Below are 25,286 nucleotides of genomic sequence, written 5' to 3' on the forward strand. Positions count from 1 at the left end.
AAACGCAATTCCTGTTATTTGAGTAGAATTTTAAGCCATATCAATGTGTTTTTTTTTCAAATGTATTTGTATATCTTTAAAACCTTATAAATTTGGATTGAGCAAAGTTCGGAAGCTGAATACAGTTTTGTTGTACTTCATTTAAGCAGAAGATCTATTTTGCAAGGCTTCTCTTTTATAACACACATATTTTCAAAGGTCAGGACCCTCTAGAGGGAGAAGGAGTGGAGGTAGGTACTTCAAAATACCTTCCTAGGACATACTTTAGCCTGTAGACACATCGCTGAAAGTTTCATTTTCCTAACCTAACCCCTTTCCAAAATAGCCAAAAGTATGAATTTTAGCCCTTGTTTCCTTCTATATTGCAGAAATTAATGAGCAGTTAGGTTTTTTTTTCCACCAGCGGCCACTGTAGGTTCTCGCTATGACCGCTGTAACTTTAAAATGATTAAGAAGATAACTCCAAAACTATTTTGGAGCGGTGAAATTAAGAAATAAGCGGTGAAATTAAATAAGAAATGAACATGTATATTTATCTAGGAGTCCTATTCCATTAATATTGTTTTTGCAAAAATTAAAATTGATTGCTCCCCCCCCCCCATCTCCCTAGATTTCAAATATACCTTTCAGTTGGCAATTAAAAAAATACCCCCCCCCCCCCTTAATTTTTTTTTATATATTATGAATCCACCCACCCACCCCCGACAAAAAAAAAATAAGAATTGGTTTATGCTATAAAACTATTCAGTATAAATATTCGTCGAATAACGTTGAATAAATATTTGACAAGAAATTTTCAACGAAAGAGATAAGAATTATCACAGCTATTGTCTTATTTATCAATGTCACAAGTTAGCATACGTTTAAAATTTACCAAGAAGTACACAAAATCAAAAACTTAATGATTCTTTCACACTACACTGAAGAACCCTTCACACTAGTAAAAGAATTAATGTTGCGTTGTGTTGTAGCCTACTAGGGAGCAATTATTATCCTTAACATAGGCAGTGCCGAATAGACTCGAGCCTTACCTAAAATTTTACGTTACGTAGGCAATTTAGTAGCGACAAAGAGGAATTTCTGGATGAGTTATTGATAAGGTACTTGTCTAAAATATAGAACACACTCGAGAATTTCGATCGCGAATGATGCGAAGGTGAGACAAGAAACTGGTCAAGCAACTTTTTTATACCAGAGAATTAGCTTTGGCTGGGTTGAAAAATAAATTGTAGCTATATTTTATTTAAGTATTTAATTGGTATTTTGGTTAGGTTTGTTTAGGTTACGTATTTCATATATGCTATGCTTTACCCCCCCCCCCCCTAATGTGCAAATATATAGCCCAAACTTGTTTCTAAACTATTATATTTTCATCATATTTTGTTTTACTTCATTAGCATTAACCAAACTTCACTTCTGGAGTGTAGTTTATGTAATAGACAAGTGTCATTGATAATTTAGAAAATTAGCATAATATCCCTAGAAAGCCTGTCACGCTTGATTTGGGATTGAATCTCCATTCTATATTTTTAATTTTTGAATAATTACTTGGTGGAAGTGAATAAAAACTTGAGAGCCAAAGTCCCAGGTGGGCGACCGAGTTTGAGGATTGAGACATGACCGACAAGTCCCCTGGACTCTCAGGCAAACGGGGCAACCTATATTTTTCATGCTGTTTAGATTTACAAATTATTCTTTATATGAAGGGGCTGTCTCCTCCTTAGCTCCTTTACTCTTTACTATTAAGTTTAGCTGTTGTCCAAGTTTCTTTTAAGAAAATTTGCAATTGAAAAAAAAAGGATTTTTCAAAGCACTAAAAGCTTTTGTTTAGTGAGCAAGGTGTTGAGAAGGGGGCAGTCTCCCTATACAGAGCAATTTTTATTTGTTTTAAGTTTTAAACTTGCTCCTTACTTTAGCTGAAAAACTTTTCTATTTGTTTAATTACATTTCATGAAACTGTAAAGTTTTATGAATACAATACTTTTGGTAACGCAGAAAAAACGATCAATATTTCAATTATCTCTGTTTGGATGTTGATGGGTAACGAAACAGTTCGTGCTAAAGAATTGTAAGTAAGGAACGACCCGGCTCAATAGCAACCGAAACTCTAAAAAACGGAATTTTGATACCAATAGATATATCAAAAGAATTGTCTTATTATCTTGATTAAATAAAAAAAAAGTTTTTTTTACAAAACAAGTTTTTCAAAGAAAAGTAAAGAACTCCATTAAACAATAAGTGAGCAAAAATTAAATCAAATAATCTACCAAGCGTGAAACTACCACAAATCAGCATCGATAAATAAATGAAACCCAAAACGAACAGAAATTAACATAAGTTGGGCTCAAAACCCCTATGCCTTCCCAAGGCCAGAACATAATTGGCACTTTACTGAAAAAAAATATAAATGTTTTTACTTTTATAACTTTTAATAAATCAAATGTCAACATTTTGATTACTAAATATCAGTATATGTATATTAAACTGACAATGCACTTTCATTTGTATTTTTTTCAGTAAAGCGCCAATTATGTTCTGGCCTTGGGAAGGCATTGGGGTTTTGAGCCCAACTTATGTTAATTTCTGCTCGTTTTGAGTTTGACTCGGTTATTTATCGTAATTTATCTTCGTTTTGGGTTTTATTTATTTATCGAGGCTGATTTATTGTAGTTTCACGCTGGGTAGATTATTTGATTTAATTTTTGCTCATTTTTTGTTTAATGGGGTTATTTACTTTTCTTTGAAAAACTTATTTTGTGGAAAAAGTTTTTTTTAATTAATTTCTGTTCGTTTTATATTCACATAGTCTTTTCAGAGAAAAAGAAAATAATACTTTAAATCTTTTGTTTTTTTAAGAATTTATAGTTTGGCCTGCTATTTGTATGCTGGAGAAAACTTTTCAGCAATTTTTAACAGCATACACCCTTTTAAAAATCTGGACACAATTAGTAGTGTTTAATATAGTTTCATACCTCCTCTAGTTGACCTGAAATGGAAAACTTGATACCATTCGCAAAAAAATCTGTTTACTTTCTTTGATAGCTTGGACACACTTACGCTACTTTGACTTAGTTAAATTTTAAGAGCAGAAGTAGCCCTAAAAGTTTGGACATGATACCCTCAGTCGTTTATGGGATAATGCTGAGATGCCTTTTTTCGAATTAGCATTATCAAAGTGCATTTTGATTTAATATTATGGCAACATTTAGTTTCTAAACATAAAGTCAAATGGGAGGGTGGGCGTGGGGGGGATTAGTTTCCTTCCAATCACTTTCGACTATTAAAAAGGGCATCAGCCCTTTCTATTTTATATTGAATGAGCCATTTTCGAAGTTCCTACGACAACTCCTTCGATATAAAGTGCCCTGGTCTAAACAACAACAACAAAATAATACATTATACCCGCATCAATCTTTACTATAGAAACGTCAAGCCTTCCAATCACTTTCGACTATTAAAAAGGGCACTAGGCCTTTCGATTTCCAATCGAATGAGCCCTTTTTGAGTGTCCACGACAGCACTTCCTATAAACACCTTATATGCCCCCAGTGCATAAATTACAACTCTTACGCTAAGGGCTGTGAGGGTGGTTGTCATCCTCTAAGACCTAATTTACAGAACTTTCAACTACGTTAAAAAAAATGGCTATCTTAAAATTTTGATTGGATGTGTCTGGGAAAATGCTGGGCGTGAGAGGGGCGTTAGTCTTTCTCCAATCACTTTCAACTATTAAAAAACGCACTAGCCCTTTCAATTTCAAATCAAATGAGCCTTTTTGAAGATTCTACGACAACTCTTTCAATAAAAACTTTATATGCCCCCAGGGGATAACTTACAACCCTCGCTCTGAGGGCTGGGAAGGGGGTTGTCATCCTCAAAGACCTAATTTCCAGAACTTTCTACTACATTGAACAAAATGGCATTCTAAAAATTGTTATTGGATGTGTTTGGGGGAATGGTGGGCGTGAGGGGGGGGGGGTTAGTTACCATCCAATCACTTTCAACTATTAAAAAGGGCACTAGCCCTCTCAATTTCCATATGAATGAGCCCCTTTTGAAGTTTTTACGACAACTCTGTCATTAAAAACCTTACATACCCCCAGGGAATAACTTACAACCTTTGCCCTGGGGACTCTGGAGGGTTTGTCATCCTTAAATACATAATTTACGAAACATTCAACTACGAAAACATATTTTCTATCTGGAAAAAAACTACGCTGAAAAAAATCGCTATCTCAAAATTTGGATTAGAGGCGTTTGGGTGAATGATGGGTGTGGGGGGGGCTAGAAGCCCTCAAATCATTTCTTACTATTAAAAATAGCAATAGCCCTTCGAATATCCAATCGAATTAGCCTGTTTTGAAGTTTCTACGGCAATACATTCTATAAAAACCTTATATGCCCCAAGGACATAACTTAAAACCCTTGCCCTGAGGGATAAGAGGGAGTGTCCTCCTCAAAAACATATTTTTTATCTGGAAATCAACTACGCTGAACAAAATAGCTATCTCAAAATTTTGATTGGATGTATTGGGGGTAATGATGGGCGTGGGGGGGACTAGATGCCCTCCAATCACTTTCGACTATTAAAAACGGTACCAGCCGTTTGAATTTCCAATCGAATAAGCCTGTTTTGAAGTTTCTACGACAACGCCCTCTATAAAAACCTTATATGCCCCCAGGGCATAACTTGCCCTGGGGGCCAATAAACCCTTGCCCTGAGGGTTGTGGGGGAGTGTCCTCCTCAAAACATATTTTTTATCTGGGAATCAACTACGCTGAACAAAATGGCTCTCAAAATTTTGTTTGGATGTGTTTTCGGGAATAATAGGCGTGGGGGGGGGCGCTAGTTGCCCTCCAATAACTTTCAACTATTAAAAAGGGCACTAGCCACTCCAATTTGCAAACGAATGAGCCCTTTTCGAAGTTTGTACGACGACTCCTTCGGTACGAAGGGCCTGGGTATGGAGAAAAAAACAAAACAAAAATCAACACATTGTACACACATCGTTCTTTACTTAGGCAGCGCTAGCGCGCTGCCTATGATTCCAAATATATAAGGTTAATTAAGTTTAATAAGACCCATCAAAAGCTACGAGCCTGAGAAAATTTGTGTGATTTTCAAAAAAAGGGGGAAAGATCCTCTAGAAGTCATGGAACTTTATTGAAAAACACACAATCAGATTCAGCGAATTAAAGAACCGTACTGTAGAGGTTTCAAGCTCATATCTGCAAAAATTTGGAATTTAGTTATTTTAGCCAGAAGAAAGGTCACGGATACGTGTTTATTTTTTTTTCCGGGGTGATTGTATCGAACCAGTGGGCCTAGAACGTCGAGAGAGGGCTCATTCTTACGAAAATGAAACGTTTTAGTGTCCTTTTTAAGTGACCAAAAATTGGAGGCCAAGTGGGCCCCCTCCCACGCCATTTTTTCCTAAAATCGTCTGATCAAAATTTTGAGATAGCTATTTTGTTGAGCATAGTTGAAAGGCTCAATAACTATGTCTTTGGAGATAAAATGACCCCTTACAGCCCCTAGGGAAAGGTTTTTAAGTTTAAAAATTTGCCCATTGCTTACAGTATTTATTGGGAATTATGCATACAATTTTCGGGTGGGGAGGATGAATTTTCTGCCGGGAGGATTTTGCTCAGGGTGAATTTTCCAAGGAGAGGGAAGTTTCCAGGGGGGGGGGGGACTTTTCAGGGGAAATTTTACACTGGGTGAACATGCCAGAATTCCTATACGAAATTTCTTTCTCTTTACCGATGTTGCTTTCTCTTTACCGATTCAATTTTAAGCGTGGAGATGTTAAAGGTAATTTTCCGGTGTAAATTTTCTCCAAAATTTAATTGTCCAGAGGATATTACTGTGGGGAGGGGGTTTTCTCTGTGGAGGTGGAGCCAGACATCCCGGCGTTATTTAAAAAATTGAAATTAAATAAAAAAAACCGTTTTTTTTCCACTGAGAGTAAGGAGCAACGCTAAAACTTAAAATGAACAGAAATTATTACGTATATGAGGGGGTTCCCCCCTCCTCAACACCTCGGTCTTTACGCTAAAGTTCAAATGTTGTCCAAATTCTTTGAGCACGATTCGTGAAACACAAGGTTCGTTTAATTAGAACAATAAGTAACTTTTTTCAAAGTGCCAAAAAACTTTAGCGTGAAGAGCGAGGTGTTGAAGAGGAGGCAACACCCTCATATACTTAATATTTTCTGTTCGTTTTAGGTTTTAATTTGATTCTTACTTCCAGTTTAAAAAAAACCTTTTTTTGTATTTAATGAAGCTTAGAGACGAACATTTTTCAAAGGTAATAAAAAAAATATGTCAATTAAAGGAAAAGTATATAAAAATGAAAAAATTAAGTAGTTACAAAAGTACACAAAACAATAGCAGTAGTGGAGCGATGATTACTTCTGTGACACAGGTAAGGAAATAGCATAGAATTTCTGTGACATATGTAGGGAATTAGCATAGAATTACTGTGACACAGGTAGCAGAATTTCTATAACAGAGGTAGCAGATTAACACAGGGAAATTAACATTGAATGCTATTGTTGGTTGTTGGTTATGATTAATGGTTGTTGTTTGCTGGTTGTTGGGTATGTTTGTTGTTGGATGAAGCCTTGGGATATATTTGAAAATAAATGCTGTTACTAGCCGATGCCAACCCTTGTTTCAACGCAAAATTCCCAATTGTTTTTCCCCTATACATGTTTAGACGAATTTCCAGGTGGTAGAAACCATTTTATTGATTGAGAGTCAGTTTCTTTCTTGAAGTGGGGCAGTCAAAATTGAAATGGATGCTTATAAATTATTGAATATTGAAAGTGTTGATGAATTGGGACCTAGAGTGCCTGAGGTGGTGGTTGAAATTACAAGGGGTTCCCGACTAACCCTTGAATGGGACAAGATCTATCCTGGATATGTTATAGCATTAAGCAAATTCAAGTCGGAAGAACAATTATGCTTTGCGGCTAAGGTGAATATAGTGCATATACAGAGACTACAAGAAGGATTAAATACGCTGGTGAAACATATTGAATCGAACAATTTATAGAAAAAAGTTAGTCTGTATTTTGTGGTGAGAGCGTTAAAATGGATAGATTTGAGAACCAGAACACCTTACGTTATCTAGTAAAATTAGAAAAATAATTAGTTTTAGACGATGACTTTCTGGAATCATCTCTTCAAAGAACGACATTTTCCCGCGATATGCTTAACGTTATAACGGGAAGCGTTTCCTATCTTTGAACCATTGCATGAAACTTTTTTTTGGTGGTCCCCAAGCTTTTACTCAATCTATAGATATTTTAATCGAGACAAAACAAAAGGATATTGTGGTTTTGCTTTTATCCACTGCTTAGACGGCCATTTTGTGAACCCACTTCTCCTGGGAGACATTTTTATTAATCCCGAGTCAGTTTCTGTTTGGAAGTGAGACAATCAACATTGAAAAGTGTTTTACACATGCCCATTATGCTTATACACTTTGGGAAGCTGGTCATCCTGTTAGAATTGTTCTTTTGGTGATGACTATATTGAAAAGTGTAAATCATGCACTCCGTGTAAATTGCATAGAGGATATGCAGTGCAAAAAGGACTGTAATTCGTGTCTTGAAGTGATTCGCGACTCTCATAATAAGAGGATTCTTATGTTCCAACTGTCTATATGGCAAACACGATGAATGGGGAAATACATGCCCAAGTATGATTGCAAAAAAACCTAGACATGAGTTCAGTTTATTTTTAAAACGCTGGTATTACCGTAGCTTTAAATTGTTTTGGGAAGAGGAACCTGGTATACGCTTCAATTGGTGGAACAATAAAAGTGTCTGGTTTTTACGTCATAGCTGTGAAGATACTGGCTACTTTGATTATAAACCTACAGACTTTTATTTGGCTGTTATAGAAAGTGATTCTTCGTATGAGTATTTCGTATGTGACATTGCTTTAAATAAGCAAATTGAGACACGTGAATTTGATAATATGAGTCAAAGTTGTGTTATTGACTTTACAAGGAGATATAATAAACACGAAGTTACATTTTATTGTAGAAAATGTGACCCTGACTTTGCATGCCAAGATGAATACAAGTTGAATTCTGATGAACTGTTACCACTAATCTTTTCTGATGATTACCTATACGTAGAAGAAGAAATCTAAATGACACAGTGTTTTGTATATATACACATTTTATTATAAATAAAGTTACTACATTTTTAACGCATTTCACTATTAGGGCATCGAAATTTATATTAAAGAGATTGGAAAGAGTATTTTAATCAAGAAGGTCATTCCATCGAGGAATGTCACAATAAATTCCGAGAAATTTCATGTAAGTATGTCCACGACGTCGAAAATTAAAACATAATAGTGCATGAAAACCGCAACTTTTCGTTGCTAGATCTTGTACCCGCTTCCGATTTTGAATAAGATTCACCACTCTGCTGAAGAAAGTTTGTCAAGTGAGGTGTGTAGAATGTTTACGGCAGGCCAAGCGGATCAAAAAATTCTGTATCCTTTTTTGTTTGAAAGATGCATAACCAATGCCCCGTCTGTACCGTCGAGGAACTGCTATTAAAAATAATAATGGTATTGTCAACATGTTCAATCTTATATTTGGATTTATATTTGGATATGTAGGGGTCCAAATTGAATACACTGATGATTTGTTTCGTGTTCATGGTGCGAAGCCTAATAATATACTGCCGTCAGGGGTAATTTCCCAATAGGTTTCGAATTGATTTAGCGAGATTAATGCAATACATTGCTCCAATGACTCGGCAAAGGTACACTCTAAACGTACATTACCTGTCTTGACAATACTCATAACTTGAGTTCCGGACAAATCCAACGAAATAATGCCATGAGTTTTCCCAAACATTTCTTCACTTACACCATTTGCAATAATTTAGCATCATGATCTAGGAATTAGATGGCCAATTCATATAGGGTCCTGTAGGAATTATCAAAGAATAGATTGTAGAGCGGAATTTCATTTACTTTACAAATGCGATGAAAGTCCAAAAAGTTCAAATTTATGCGGGGAATCTGTCCATGATTCAACAGGGCTAGCAATTTTTACAAAAGCCAATACCAATTCTGAAGGAATTGCGCCATTGATCAATGAAGAATTGGTATAGGTATGTGTAACTGTAGCCATATGGCGTTGGCTTGTGATTGCATGAGGCACGAGCAATTTGATATTATTTCCAGCAGCTCTGGATTTTTCAATTGCCAAAACAACAGAACTCATGACTTAATGTTTTTGTACAGAGTATTGCTGACGTGAGAGAGACTGTTTAATCAGATGTAGTGCCCAGTTATTTTCGGATAATATAACTGGACTGTGCGAATTGAAGTTTTATATCAATCAATTCAATATGAGGCAACCATTAGGATATATTAAATACCTCACGATTTAATTTTCCAACTAAATGTTAATCTTTAGTAGTCCCCTCTCAAAGAATATTTGTAGTGTCAGTATCTGTTTTATATTCATAGCCCAGTGCTTGTCCCCTAAACTGCTTATAAACATTAGAGTCATCAACATGATTGTATATAACTTGCATAATTTGAAAGATTATTGCTTGTGCTCACCAATGTTCCATTTATGTAGACACTTATTTGCCGAAATCAATTGTGTAGTACACAATTTTCGTAGGATAACCCCTCGGAAGCACTTGGTTTTTCATTGTATGATTTTTTAACAATAACGTTTATATATATAAATGTCAAATTCAAATCAATGATGTAGTCTTCATTGGAATAAATTTGAAAATGGACATTTTCAGAGAGCGGCTGTTGCGGGTAAAAGTGTTCATAGTATCCGTGTTTTACACTTACACCGTGTTCTACATTCTCCACATTGAAAAGATTTAGAGATGAGGAGACTGAAGGGTGAGAATCTTTATGTGGTAGATATGCCATTTTTTCTAAAAAAGAAAACCTTTTTGGATCTTTTCATTTTCTTTGATGCTTTACGCTTCCGGGCTGACTTGAGACTGATGAGTGATGTGGTCTTTCGCACCCTTTTTAAACCTTTTTCTGTGTTGTTTCAATCGCTCACTAAGGGATCGTGCGCTGGACCTGAGATTTTTTGAAACACTTTCTTGAATATCTTTCCCAGACCCCCAATCATGTAATTTAGAGGACGCAAAATCCGTTGAAACCGATGCAATATATTATTTAGCCAAGGGTAGTACAGAGCGGAACAGCTTAGCAAACCAATTGTCAAGACCATAACCGGACGTTGACGATCAACCCCTGTAATAGTCCATTCCATGGCACAATTGTCGTAGTCCAAGAGTAGCAACATAGCAGTCAATATCAGGACATAACAACTCAGTTCTATTAGCCAATTCACTGAATGGATCAAAAATGACATGTAATTACAGCCACACCTTTTGGTATTGCTAGAGGATCAACCTATTGGCTGCTTAATGTTAACTGACAGAGCTCCAAATACGAAGTGTTGACTGGAATGTATTGAAGATGCTTTATATTGTAGTGGTAAATGTGTTCACTAGAGATTTTTCGTTCAAGAACACGTAAATATACAACAAAGAAATATACAACTATCCGAGGAGAAGGCGGGTGGGTACTCTGCAAAAATGACACGATCCATGCCACTAGCGCTTCATGCACTTTTACCATTGATTATATTATGTTTAAAACCAAGAACATCTCTTAGATTATCTTTGCGAATAATACTTTCATTGTCAATTAATATAATTGACAATGAAATTAATATAGGTGAATTAATATAGATTTTACCCTCTTCCTTTGAATAGTTGAAATGAAAGGCACCATTTTTACGATATGACATTTTTTCGGTGATTGCACGCCACAATTCATTCATAGTCCCAAACTCCTAATATGATAATGTGACAAAGAGGTATTCAAATGAATTCATATTTTCAGTTACATTTTGATCGTTAACGATTGGCCAATCGAGTGGTCTAATTTTATATCATATGTACGGTCCTTTCTTAGGATATTATATGTATTTAAAAAAATACAATCTACAAGAGCAACTTCATACCTTCCCCCAAATTTAATGACAGGGGAGAGTTTTGTCAAAAATCACTCGTTTTATTCAAATCGTCATATCTGTCACATAAATACTTTAATATATTATGAACGTCTTCAGCGGATATCCACGAATCAAAATTAGAGTTGTATCCTAGCCAGCGAACAAGCAACTATCGCTTACCCTTGCGAGTACGAGTCTTTAATACTTTTTTAATTTGATAGATATCACTATTTCCAACTTTTTGTAATTCATAGTCATAAAAACCACTAAGAATCTCTTCATCTTTCATATCACGAAGTCGATACGTTATAGGTTTAGTGACCAAGACTTTTGACACTTTAAAAAGTTCAGTGGCCAAAAGGAATTTCACTTTTCAAAATTATTTCTTGTACGATTGATTCGAGCAGTGTCACCAACATTAAGTTTTTCTTCCCCGTCTTTTCACTAGAACATTGCTTAAGGAAATGTGTATTGTCACTATGATGAACTTTAATAAGAATAGCATTGAACAAGGATCTATGAGGACGTTGATTATAACTTTATCTAAATCTTGAATAAAAGCAGCCGTATTTTTAAATGTACAATACCTATAAATTAAAACTCAAATTATTTGTATCTAACGGTTAACCAATGTCGCTTCTGTAATGACATGGTAAAAAGAAAGTACTCAATCACAATTAAGCAAGGCCAATTTCATAAGAGAATGAACAGACTCCCCTCTCTAATCGATCTCAATTTTTTATATGAATCTTGTTCAAAGATGTATTCAAGGGCCTTAGCAACTTCATTGCCTCTCGTTGACTGCAATACAACTGCACATGCATAACGACTAAAAACACTTATTGCAAGTAAAATATACTTGTAAGGTTTAATACGAAGTCTCTGTATCGCGTCTAGGGTCACAATATCCGCTTGTGATATACGCAAAGAGTAAAAAGCTTTCGTTTTTCGATAGTGATTATATACAAACCCTATATAAACCCATAAACCCTATGATTTTAATAAGAAGCAAAACTGGGTTCTTTTTATAAAAACTCATTTTCTATCTTCTTTTAATTCCGCTAACCTGAGTAAGTGTAGTGGGAGAACTTAAACTTCCTGGCTCACCCATATTTTCATAAACACCCTTCAAAACTTGATCCATTTTGAACATAAAACGAGGTGTGAACCGTCTGCTACCCTTTTGCGTATTGCCGGGTGAGTCAACACGTGTTCGCTTTTATCTAGCTACCTTTGTCATTGAATCAATGTTTCTATTAGATGTACTAGTATTTTCCAGGAAAGATTTAAAATCATCATCTTCTAGCTTTAATGTGGTTAATGAACTATGTTCCTTTATTTTTCTTAGAATTTGCTTATTGGTAATAAGACTTTTAGGAGAATTTGACGACTTTAAAAAATTATATAAATCACTATCAATGGAATCAATTCTTTTACGTTTTGCAATCACATCCAATAAAAAAATTAATTAAATTGTAACTCTTGCCCTGGATTATAACTTCATTCTTTTTTCATCAAGTTGTTCATTTTCAGAGAGATACGTCAAAAGTCTTTTACTTTGTTCACAATAGGATGGAGGCAACAAGTCTACAACACTTGTTAATAAATCTTCTTTTTTCAGTGTTTTCGAAGTTTCAAAAGTTTCACTATTTTCAGAAGGTTGATCATTGACATTGAATTTGAGCGGTTTTCACGATAGGGTTTATGTTTGTTGACACGTCCAAGTGCATTTCGAAGCAAAATTAATTTTTATCATCAGAAATTGTTTCATTGTTAATAAATTTATCAAGAGTATCTTCAAAGTGTTCTTTGAGTGACAGGGAAAGTTCAATTGGTATCAATCTATAAAGTCCAGCTGTCTGTTTGGATCATTCTTTATTTGTTCAACGGTCCTCGACTCTAGCAAGAAAAATGAATTACCACCAGCTTGAAAATGACAGTTTATTTTTTTATTTAATTTCCTTTTTTTAAGCTAGAGCACGTACGAGTGTTCGATGTTGCTTTGTCTGTTGCTTAACACCATCTGTCAATTGAACATTACCTTCCGTTAAAAAGTTCCGACAAGAGATTAATAAATTCCTTGTTAACGCCATGCTTGAATATTGCTTTCCTAAGCCGCAGTTTTGAATTGGCTAGCAGAAAATAAATGTCGATGTTCATGTAACTTCTTCAACGTCATATTAGCGAGTAATGACCTTTTTTACTATTCACAGGCAGATATGCAGTAATTTAATAATCGAAAATATCAGTGACTACACACAACTTTTCGGGCTTGCTTTGATTCAGGTCTAATAAAACGTAACCATAAGGTTCCTTAGTAGCTTGATTGTATTTCGAAAGTAAAAATTTGGGTTTGCCAGTGTAGATTTGTTTGTTTGGAGTTATAAGAGAACTTGAATCGCCAACAAGTCTATAGGTAAAATAATAAGTACAATTCAAAGCAATTATTCTCATATATTCACTCTAATGAACAAGATTATACAGAACGACAATTACAGAAATTTTTTCGTGATGGGACCGGACCGTGAATAATTGTAACATTTCCCTCGACTATTCTTCAATAGATTCAGCTAAATCGTCAATAATCGGCCCCGAGTTTTGTGCAATACTAGTAACACGTCAAGCTCCTGTATGAATTTTATGCTTGGATCAATCTTCTTTGTTTTATTAATTAAAAAGACTTTCCACAAAATAAGTTTTTCAAAGAAAAGTAAAGAACTCCATAAAAAAATTAGCAAAAATAAAAACAAATAATCTAACAAGCGTGAAACTACCACCAATCAGCATCGATAAATAAATGAAACCCAAAACGAACAGAAATTACAATAAATAACTGAATCAAACTCAAAGCGAGCAGAAATTAACATAGGTTGGGCTCAAAACCCCTATGCCTTCCCAAGGCCAGAACAAAATTTGCACTTTACTGAAAAAATATAAATGTTTTTACTTTTATAACTTTAATAAATAAAATAATATCAACAATTTGATTACTAAATATCAGTATATGTATATTAAACTGACAATGCACATTCATTTGTATTTTTTCAGTAAAGTGCAAGATTTCCTAGGCACCGGTCTATTTATGCAGAGGAAAACAAAGTCTTCTACCTAGTCATGAAATTCAAGAGGTATTTCACCGTCAATTTTGAAAAACCGTCCTTGTGGTCCATTTTCCTCAACAGTGTGAAAGTTGGGCAAATCTGGAGCAGAAGGATTGTCAAGCAATTTGTAATTCCCACTTGGCAAATAAAAGTGAGACATTGCCGACAGATCATATCCAAGAAAACGGCGTCTGACTTTCCACCGTTGCGTTTTCCAGTCGGGTCGGTTTCAAGGATACGATCCCCGTGGAAAATATACCCTCCCCTCATTGATCTCTGTACAAACAGGTGCTGATCCACGTCGACGATCAGACCTATTTCAGCATTACCAATTTTAAGAATTAAATCCATCACCAGATGAGGAGTTGAAAAATAATGCCCCAAATCCAACCCAAATTCTTCCCCTACGCCTTCCCAAGGCCAGAACAAAATTTGCACTTTACTGAGAGAATATAAATGTTTTTACTTTTATAACTTTAATAAATCAAATAATATTAACATTTTGATTACTAAATATCAGTATATGTATATTAAACTGACAATGCACATTCATTATTTTTTCAGTAAAGTGCAAGATTCCCTAGGCACCGGTCTATTTATGCACGGGAAAACAAAGTCTTCTACCTAGTCATGAAATTCAAGAGGTATTTCACCGTCAATTTTGAAAAACCGTCCTTGTGGTCCATTTTCCTCAACAGTGTGAAAGTTGGGCAAATCTGGAGCAGAAGGATTGTCAAGCAATTTGTAATTCCCACTTGGCAAATAAAAGTGAGACATTGCCTACAGATAAAGGGAGTTCATATCCAAGAAAACGGCGTCCGACTTTCCACCGGTGCGTTTTCCAGTCGGGTCGGTTTCAAGGATACGATGCCCGTGGAAAAAGTACCATCACCTCATTGATCTCTGTACAAACAGGTGCTGATCCACGTCGACGATCAGACCTATTTCAGCATTACTGATTTTAAGAATTAAATCCAAGACCAGATGAGGAGTTGGGGAATAATGCCCCAAATCCAACCCAAATTCTTCCCCTACGCCTTCCCAAGGCCAGAACAAAATTTGCACTTTACTGAGCAAATATAAATGTTTTTACTTTTATAACTTTAATAAATCAAATAATATTAACATTTTGAATACTAAATATCAGTATATGTACATTAAACTGACAATGCACATTCATTTGTATTTTTTCAGTAAAGTGCAAATTTTGTTGTGGCCTTGGGAAGGCATAGGGGTTTTGCGCCCAACTTATGTTAATCTCTGCTCGTTTTGAGTTTGAATCGGTTATTTATTGTAATTTCTGTTCGTTTTGGGTTTAATTTATTTATCGCTGCCGATTTGTGGTAGTTTCACGCTTGGTAGATTATCTGATTTTATTTTTGCTCATTTTTTGTTTAATGGAGTTCTTTACTTTTCTTTAAAAAACTTATTTTTTGGAAAAAGGTATTTTAATTAATTTCTGTTCGTTTTATATTGACATAGTCTTTTCAGGGAAAAAGAAAATAATACTTTAAATCTTTTCGTTTTTTAAGACTTTATAGTTTGGCCTGCTATTTGTATGCTATTAAAAATGACCCTAGCCCTTTCAATTTCCAATTAAATGAGCTCTTTTGAAGTTTCTACGACAAAACTTTCAATAAAGATCTTATATGCCCCCAGGGAATAACTTACAACCCTTGCCCTGAGTGCTTTGGGGGGGGGTTGTCATTCTCAAAGACCTACTTTCCAGAAATTTCTACTACGTTGAACAAAATGGGTATCTGAAAATTTTGATTAAAAGTATTTGGAGGAGTGGTGGACCCTCCAATTACCCTCCAATCACTTTTGACTATTAAAAATGGCACTAGCCGTCTCAATTTCGAATTGAATGAGCCCCTTTTGAAGTTTTACGACAACTCTATCTGTAAAAACCTTTTATGCCCCCAAGCAGAACTTACAACCTTTGCCGTTGGGGCTCTGGGGGGTTTGTCATCCTTAAATACATAATTTCCAGAACTTTCAGCTGCGTTGAACAAAATGGCTATCTCTAAACTTTGATTGAATATTTTTGGAGAAATGGTGGGCGTAAGAGGGGGGATAATTACTCTCCACTTACTTTCGACTATTAAAAAGGGCAATTTCAATTTCCAATCAAATGAGCCCTTTTTGAAATTTCTATAACAACTTTCTATATAAACTTTATATGCCCCAGGACTTAACATACAACCCTTGCACTGAGGGCTCTGAGGGGTTTTTCATCCTAAAAGACCTAATTTCAAGAACTTTCAACTACGTTGAAAAAAATGGATATCTCAAAATTTTGATTAGATGTGTTTGGGAAAATGGTAGGCGTGAGAGGGGCGTTAGACGCTCTCCAATCACTTTCAACTATTAAAAAAGGTACTAGCCCTTTCAATTTCCAATTGAAGGAGCCATTTTGAAGTTTATACGCTTTCAATAAAAACCTTACAATCCTTGCCCTGAGGGCTGTGTGTGTGTCGGTGAGGTGTCTTCCTTAAAGACCTAATTCCAAAACTTTCAACTACATTGAATAAAATGGCTATCTAAAATATTGATTGGATGTGTTTGAGAAAAGATGGGTGTGAGAGGGGATTAGTTGCACTCAAATCATTTTTTCCTATGAAAATGGGCACTAGCCCTTTGAATTTCCAATCGAATGAGCCTTTTTTCAAGTTTCTACGACAAAGATTTCAATAAAAACCTTACATATCCTCAGGGCCTAACTTATAACCCTTGCCCTGAAAATTGTGGGGGGAGTGTCCTAATCTAAGGTATAATTTCCCGAAATTTAAATTGCGTGGAACAAAATGGCTATTTCAAAATCTTTATTGGATGTTTTTGGGGAAATGGTGGGCGTGGAAGGGGTGTTAGTTGCTTTCCAATCACTTTCGACTATTTAAAAGGGCACTAGCCATTTCAACTTCCAATCCAATGACCCCTTTTTGAAGTTTCTACGACAATGTAGTATATAAAACCCTTATATGCCCCCTGGGCATAATTTACCACCCTTTGCCTGAGGTCTGTGGGGGGGGGGAGGGTTTGTCATCTTCAAAGACCTAATTTCCATAACTTAAAAATATGTTGAAAAAAATGGCTATCTCAAAGTTTTGATTGGATGTGTTTGGGGAAAAGGTGGGCGTGAGACGCGGGTTAGCTACCCTCTAATCACTTTTGACTATTTAAAAGGGCACTAGCCCTTTGAATTTCATATCGAATGAGCCTTTTTGAAGTTTCTCAACAACGCCCTCTATAAAATCTTTATGTGCCCCCAGGACATAACTTACAACCCTTGCCCTAAGGGCTGTGGGGGACTGTCCTCAAAAACATAATTTCTATCTGGAAATCAACTACCATGAACAAAATTGCGATCTCAAAATTTTGATTGGATGTGTTTCGGCAAATGGTGGGCGTGGAAGGGGTGTTAGTCGCCTTCCAATCACTTTCGACTATTAAAAACGGCAACATTGTGCCAACATCGTTCTTATATTCCCCCAGGGCATAACTTAAAACTCTTGCCCTGAGGGTTGTTATGGAGTGTCCTCCTCCTTACTTAGTCCCCGTTTCTTGAGTTTTTCTCGGGTGTCCCCGTTCTTTACTTCGGCAGCGCGATCGCGCTGCCTTTGATTTATACAACAACTTTTTATATAAACCTTATATGCCCCCAGGGCATAACTTACAACCCTTGCAGTGAGGGCTCTGAGGGGGTTATCATCCAAAATGGATATTTCAAAATTTTTATTTGATGTGTTTGGGAAAATGGTGGGCGTTAGTCGCTATCCAGTCACTTTGAACAATCAAAAAAGGCACTAGCCCTTTCAATTGAAGTTTCAATTGAATGAGCCCTTTTGAAGTTTCTACGACAACACTTTCAATAAAAACTTTATATGCCCCCAGGGCATAACTTACAGACCTTGCCCTGAGGGGTCTGGGGGGAGGGGTTGTCGTCTTTAAAGACCTAATTTTCAAAACTTTCAACTTCGTTGTATAAAATGGCTATCTAAAAATTTTGATTGGATATGTTTGGGGAAGAGGTGGGCGTGAGAGGGGGATTAGTTGCCCTCAAATCACTTTCGACTATTAAAAAGGGTACTAGCTCTTTGAATTTCAAATCGAATGAGCCCTTTTTTAAGTTTCTTCGACAAAGATACCAATAAAAACCTTATATGCCCCCAGAGCATTACATAATCCTTGCCCCGACGGTTGTGGGGGAGTGTCCTCCTCAAAAAATATATTTTCTATCTGTAAATCACCTACGCTGAACAAAATAGCTATCTCAAAATTTTTACTGGACGTATTTGGGGGAATGATGGGCGTAGGGGAGGGCTAGTTGCCCTTCAATCAATTTCGAGTATTAAAACGGGCACTATCCCTTTGAATTTCCGATCGAGTAAGCTTTTTTTGAAGTTTCTACGACAACGCCTTCTATAAAAACCTTATATGCCTCCAGGGCATAACTTAAAACCCTTGCCCTGAGGGCTGTGGGGGAGTATCCTCTTCAAAAAGATATTTTCTATGTGGAAATCTACTACGCTGAACAAAATTTCTATCTCAAAATTTTGATTGGATGTGTTTGGGGGAATTATTGGCGGGGGGGGGGGGCTTGTTGTCCTCCAATCACTTGCGACTATTAAAAAGGGCACTAGCCCTTTGAATTTCCAATCGAATGAGCCTGTTTTGCGGTTTTTACGACAACACCTTCTATAAAAACCTTATATGCCCCCAGGGCATAACTTAAAACCCTTGCCCTGAGGGTTTTGGGGGAATGTCCTCCTCAAAAATGTGTTTTCTATCTGGAAATCAACTACGCTGAACAAAATAGCTATATAAAAATTTTGATTGGATTTGTTTGGGGGACTGAGTGGCGGGGGCGGGGGGGGGCTGGTTGCCCTCTAAACACTGTCGACTATTAAAAAGTGCACTAGAACTCAATTTTCAGTCGAATGAGCCCCTTTTGAAGTTTCTACGACGACCCCTTCCATATGAAGTGCCCTGCTCTAAAGGAAAACAATAATAAGTAGTACACTGTGCCAACATCGTTCTTATATGCCTTCAGGGCATAACTTAAAGCCCTTGCCCTGAGGGTTGTGGGGGAGTGTCCACCTCAAAAATATATATTTCTATCTGGAAATCAATTACGCTGAACAAAATGGCTTTCTCAAAATTTTGATTGGATGTTTGGGGTTATGATGGGCGTGGGGGGTCTAGTTGCCCTCCAATCACTTTAGATTATTAGAAAGGGCAGTAGCCACTCCAATTTCCAATCGAATGAGCCCATTTCGAAGTTTCTACGACAACTCCTTCGATACGAATTGCCTGGGTATGGGGAAAAAACACATTGTGCCCACATCGTTCTTTACTTAGGCAGCGCTAGTGCGCTGCCTATGATTCTGTATGGAAACCCGATAGACACGTTGGGAAGTAATGACGTGAAGTGTAACCTTTACCCTTACTTAAAACCCTGCTAATATCTAGAACCGGAATAAATCTCCAATTGACTCAGGATCTTTGGCAGGCTTGTAAATAAGCCATACCCAGTGTTTCACTGATTCAATGGACGGTGCCCTTACGGAATATATTACCCCTTTTTTATCACTAAGTTCCCCATCTTCATACTCTTCATCAAATTGTAAAGCTATAAACCTAACTTTTGAGTTTTCACTTGCCCTTTCAAAAATATAAATTCCCTTTAGTGTAACTGGATAATGCCCCTGTAAACAATTAAAATCTACTTTTGGAAATTCAGACCCTTTCTCACCGGCATTAACTTTTTGGAAGTGAAACTATTTGTGACTGTGACTACTTGCGATTGCTACTGCAAATGCTTGTGATTGCGACTGTGACTACTTGTGACTGCAACTACTTGTAACTGTGTCTATTTGGGATTGAGACTGTGACTACTAGCAAATGTGATTATTTGTGACCACCACTATTTGAGAATACGACTGTGACTACTTGATGCTGCAACTACTTGTGACTGCGACCACGACTGCTTCTTACTGCAGCTACTTGTGACTGTGATAACTTAAGACTACGACATCTTGCAGCTGCTTGCAACTGCGGCAACTGTGACTTTATGTGACTGTGAATACTTGCGACTGCAACTGTAACCATATGTGACTGCAGCTGTAGTCATACGCGAATGCAATTACTTGCGACTGACAATGTGACTACTTTTGACTGTGACTACTAGTATCTGCCACTGCAACTACTTGCAACTTTGACTGTGACTACTTGCGACTGCAACTACTTGTGCTGTGACTACTTGTAAGTACGACTGCGATTACTAGTAACTGCTGCTATTCGTGACTGCAACTACTCGCCACTGTAACTGCAACCACTTGCAACTCTGACTACTTGTAATTATGATCAGGGGTGGATCTAAAGCAAAATCTTGGGGGGGGGGGATACGACATGGGTACCAATAAGCAAAATCTTGAAGGGCCCAATGTGACAAGGGTGCCAATATTTGACCAAATTGACAAATTTATTTTTAAAAAAAATAGTGAAAATAGAAAAAAAAGAAATGAGGGTGTCAGAAATTTTTTTTAGGTGGGCGTCCCCCATTCCCCCTGGATCCGCCAGTGACCGTGGTTACTTAGACTGCGACTTCTTGCGTCGCTTGCAACTGTAATTACTTGCGACTGATATTGTGACTATGACTACTTGCATCTGCGACTGCGACTACTTGTGGCTGTGACTACTTACGACTGAAACTGTGACTACTTGCGACTGCAATTATTTGTGACTATGACCTGTGCCTACTGACGAAAAGGGTGAAGAAAGAAAACTAAGGATGTTTCAGGGCTTTGAAATAGAAAGGATAAATATGCAGATATTTCGGTTGAGACCTTCGCTCAACCGTCCTGAGTACAAAAATGTAAATAGAGCGAAAAAAAGTATACGGATAGAAGTCCTATGGACAAAATAAAACAAAACAAATCTCAAATACTAAATTGATAGGCCCTCTCAAAGGAACAGTGAGAGGGTAACTGGACTACTTGCGAGTGCAACCACAACTACTTGCGGCAGCGACTGCTTACGACTGGTTACTGTGTTACCAGTGTTGTCAACGCTTTGAAATAAACAGTACCAGTTTTCCGACTAAAATTGTACCGTGAGAGATTAATTTGTACGATCTGAACCGCAGATTAAAATTTGCCAAAACAAGAAGAAAGTTTTCGATAAAGTAAAACTTGAAGAGATATCCGAGTAAGAAAGGAGAAAGTATAATCCAAATGTGGTATTGTACCGAAAACAGTACGATTGTACCACATTCTCCATGAATTGTGATTTAGAGCCTTATTTATTATTAGTATTTAGAACGCTAGTATAAAAGTATGGGTTCTCACAAGTGAGCTAATATCATAATTCGTTTAGCATATTCGAAAAAAAAGAATGGTTACAAACTAACTATAAGTTTTCATGAAAGTTGCTTTTTTACTTAACGAAGCAGAATTCCGTGGAGACTTTATTTGTTTGCCATAATTATTAAGTGTTTTATAATTTATTTCTGGGACTTATTTCAATATATTAGTATCATACAGTTAGTATTTAAAAGTTTCTGGTTGACTGTTGTGTTTGTTCTTGCATAAAATGCTACTAACTTTGTAGAGGAAACCAAGGGTAGGGGACAAGGAGCAGACCAGTGAATATTTGTATGGAAGAAGTTTCTTGTCCAGGAAAGCGTCACATATTTTCTAAAGATCACACAATTTAGATTATTTCAGTGCTTTGGTTTCCCACGAAGAAGGTCAATTTCTTGATCTTCCTACAGATGACAAAGACCAGTAGGGATGTCTCTACTTGTTTTTTTTTCTTTTTTTTTATCTGAATATAGTACTAGTTTTTAAGTTTTTATGAGAATCGTTTAAGCATAGGATAATCCTGTATGACCTTTTGATATGACATTATTTTAGCTACTTTAATATTTTTCTTAAATGTTTAATTTCTGTAGTTTGTCTGTTTATATTTCTTAATGTTTTGGTGTCCCTGATCCTCATTTCATTGAAGTGCTTGTGATGGTTGTTGTTTACTTCTTTTTTTTGTGTGTGTGTGTGACACGAACTTATATTCGGCAATTTATCGCTTGTGAAAAGTTTTAAGAATAAAACTTTATTCTAATCTATTCTATCCTTTTCAAAAGAAAGTTATGAAGGGCTTCAACGATAAGTTAAAATACAGAATGTATAAATTAATGGTGAAACAGTTGAAATAAATATTTTTATGGCGAAATGTATGTCAGTATGTTCTTCATGTTTGCACGGTAACAACTGATCTAAGGACAAAATAAAAGCTTTTATCCCCACAGAGAAAATCTTCTTCACTATCACTAGAAAAAAGTCTTATACAAAGCTACATACTTAAGATTTCAGGTTCTCTTTGAAGGTCCAACATCATAACATCAAATGAATCATCAGAAGAAAACCTACTAAAAACCGAAAGGAGTCTACTGTAGATTCCAGGTGTTATTTTTTAGAAGAATAAGAAGCTTACCATATGTGCGTACATTCCAGAGCTGAGGAGGGGGGGGGAATTATTTTTTCTCGAGGGAAAGAACTTTGATAAAGACCAGAAAAGTAGAAGATGCAACGCAGTCTAGGTTATTTAAACCCTCATCCATAGTCCAGTTTGTATGATATGTAATTTTATTTTTAGGGTACGACTTTTACGATTCTGTATAAAACATATTTACTTGAAAAAATTTAATAATTTGCTACTTTAAATGTCCGTAATTAAAACATTCTTCTAGAACTGACCTTTATTTCTAGGCAAGACCAGAAGAAATGAAGATAGCTATCAACAAAGCCCTGAAAGTGGGCTATCGTCATTTTGATACAGCTTTCACATATATGAACGAAGAATCGATCGGTGAGGTTCTTGCTGAATGGATATCACAGGGTAGAATAAAGCGCGAGGAGCTATTCATTGTGACAAAAGTAAGATTTAAATAGAATAAGAGATAGTAAACTTACTAATTCATTAAGGAAACTCCCGGATAACACCGAATTGAGTGATTTCTCCTTTTTTAATACGAGACTTCTATGTAATGTAAAACAAGCAGCCGATTGCCACATCTAGCTCGAAGGCCGTAAATTATGGCTGAAGATTAGCAGGTCGTCCGCGGTTGGGGTGGGACAATGTCCCACCCCAACCACGAGGTTGATTTATTTCAGAAGAAGAATAAATTACAAACAAATTAAATTATGGAGCCCACCATCATAGAGAAATTACAAATTTAAAAAGTCTAGAAGTTATTTACCAGGTTATCACCAATCATTAGGGGAGGAAGAAACAGAAAGACTATGACAACAGACATTTTCATAGGGATGAAGGATGAGGGCCTTAGTTTTCAGTAAAATGCAAATGACATTTGAGGCATTTAGACTTTTACAATTAGGGAAAAGGGTAGTCTTGATTTCTGAATTCAGTTCAAATTTATTCTTTTTAAAATTTATTTATTCATTTACATTAGCTAGCCCTATTGTATGTTTTTTGTGTATGGCTGTTCATTTTGGGTACTTAGACAGCGTAGTATAAGACGTCATTGCAATATTACAATGATATTTTTAATATAACATTATTATGATTGCATACCTGCAAGCAGTCTTTTATATGTGTTACGCCATTGTATAAACGTCAAACCTGTTTGACACATTGACGTCACTTACAATATATATTGGATTTCTCAGGGTGGGGCAATCATTAATTTAGTCAATCTTAGAGAGGGATATTCTACAGAGCATAAAACGAATACCATAGAAAAAGAAGCTACGACTAACAAAGAAAAAGAGATTCCAGTAAAAGAGGCTCCAGATGAGGGTGAAGAAGATCCCGTTTCTCATTCTGGTAGGAAGAGTACAGTCACATCCATTAATAAGGAATTGAAAAGGAATGAGGGCCAAGAGATACCCCAGAAGGTTACTGAGAAAGAAGAAAAACTTATTTTTAAAAGTAACGAGAAGAGATTTAGCCAGACGAGAGGGAAAATGGAGCTAAATTTGCCTCTAATGACCTTTCGAAAGAGCCTGATGAAGCTGGAAAAGAATTTTTGGATCCTAAAAAAGAAGAATCCCTCGAATAAGAAATACAAGATAAGATAAGATTTATTCATAATTAATTAATCATACGAGAAAATACATTGTGCTAATCCCCCAAAGGCTCTTAGGCCTGTAATAGAGAAATCATAGGCAAGCTATCAAGCTATGAAACAAGCTATCATAGGCAGCGCGCGTTAGCGCTGTCTAAGTAAAGAACGATGTGGGCACAATATGTTTTTTTTTTCTCCATACCCGGGCACTTCGCATTGAAAGAGTTGTCGCAGAAACTTCGAAACCCATCACAATTTTGAGATAGCCATTTTGTTTAGCGTAGGCTGCCCTCAGGGCAAAGGTTTTAAGTTATGCCCTGGGGGCATATAAGGTTTTTATAGAAGGCGTTGTCGTAGAAACTTCAAAACAGGCTCATTGGGTTGGAAATTAAAAGGTCTAGTGCCCTTTTTAATAGTCGAAAGTGATTGGAGGGCAGCTAGCCCCTCCCCCCACGCCCATCATTCCCCAAACACATCCAATAAAAATTTTGAGACAGCCATTTTGTTCAGCGTAGTTGATATCCAGATAGAAAATATGTTTTTGAGCAGGACTCTTCCCCACAACCCTCAGGGCAAAGGTTTTAAGTTATGCCCTGGGGGCATATAAGGTTTTTATAGAAGGCGTTGTCATAGAAGCTTCAAAACAGGCTCATTCGATTGGGAATTCAAAGGGCTAGTGCCCTTTTTAATAGTTGAAAAAGATTTGAGGGCAACTAGCCCCCAATGCCCATCATTTCCCCAAACACATCCACTTAGAATTTTGAAATAGCCATTTTGTTCAGCGTAGGCTAGTTGATTTCCAGATAGAAAACATGTTTTTTAGGAGGACAATCCCCCAGAGGAGACTCCCCCGCAACCCTCAGGGCAAGGGTTTTAAGTTATGCCCTGGGGGCATATGAGGTTTTTATAAGAAGGCGTTGTCGTAGAAACTTCAAAACAGGCTCATTCGATTGGAAATTCAAAGCGCTAGTTCCCTTCTTAATAGTCGATTGGAGGGGAACTAGCGCCTCCCGCACACCCATCATTCCCCCAAAAACATCCAATCAAAATTTTGAGATAG

The 25,286-nt window shown here is 36.5% G+C and overlaps 1 protein-coding gene across 1 annotated transcript in view; it reads left to right on the forward strand.

The window, feature by feature from the left end:
• The window catches only part of LOC148950136 (1,5-anhydro-D-fructose reductase-like), a 116,183-nt gene that overhangs the window by 905 nt on the left and 89,992 nt on the right, over window positions 1-25,286 (forward strand). The window contains exon 2 of the mRNA XM_089091466.1: window positions 22,908-23,075. Within this exon, the coding sequence (XP_088947592.1) occupies window positions 22,908-23,075 (168 nt within the window). The remainder of the gene's footprint in view (window positions 1-22,907; window positions 23,076-25,286) is intronic.

The sequence above is a fragment of the Artemia sp. Qi Xiang Cuo genome, chromosome 7 (genome assembly GCF_049724085.1).
Source record: "Artemia sp. Qi Xiang Cuo chromosome 7, ASM4972408v1, whole genome shotgun sequence".
NCBI lineage: Eukaryota > Metazoa > Arthropoda > Branchiopoda > Anostraca > Artemiidae > Artemia > Artemia sp. Qi Xiang Cuo.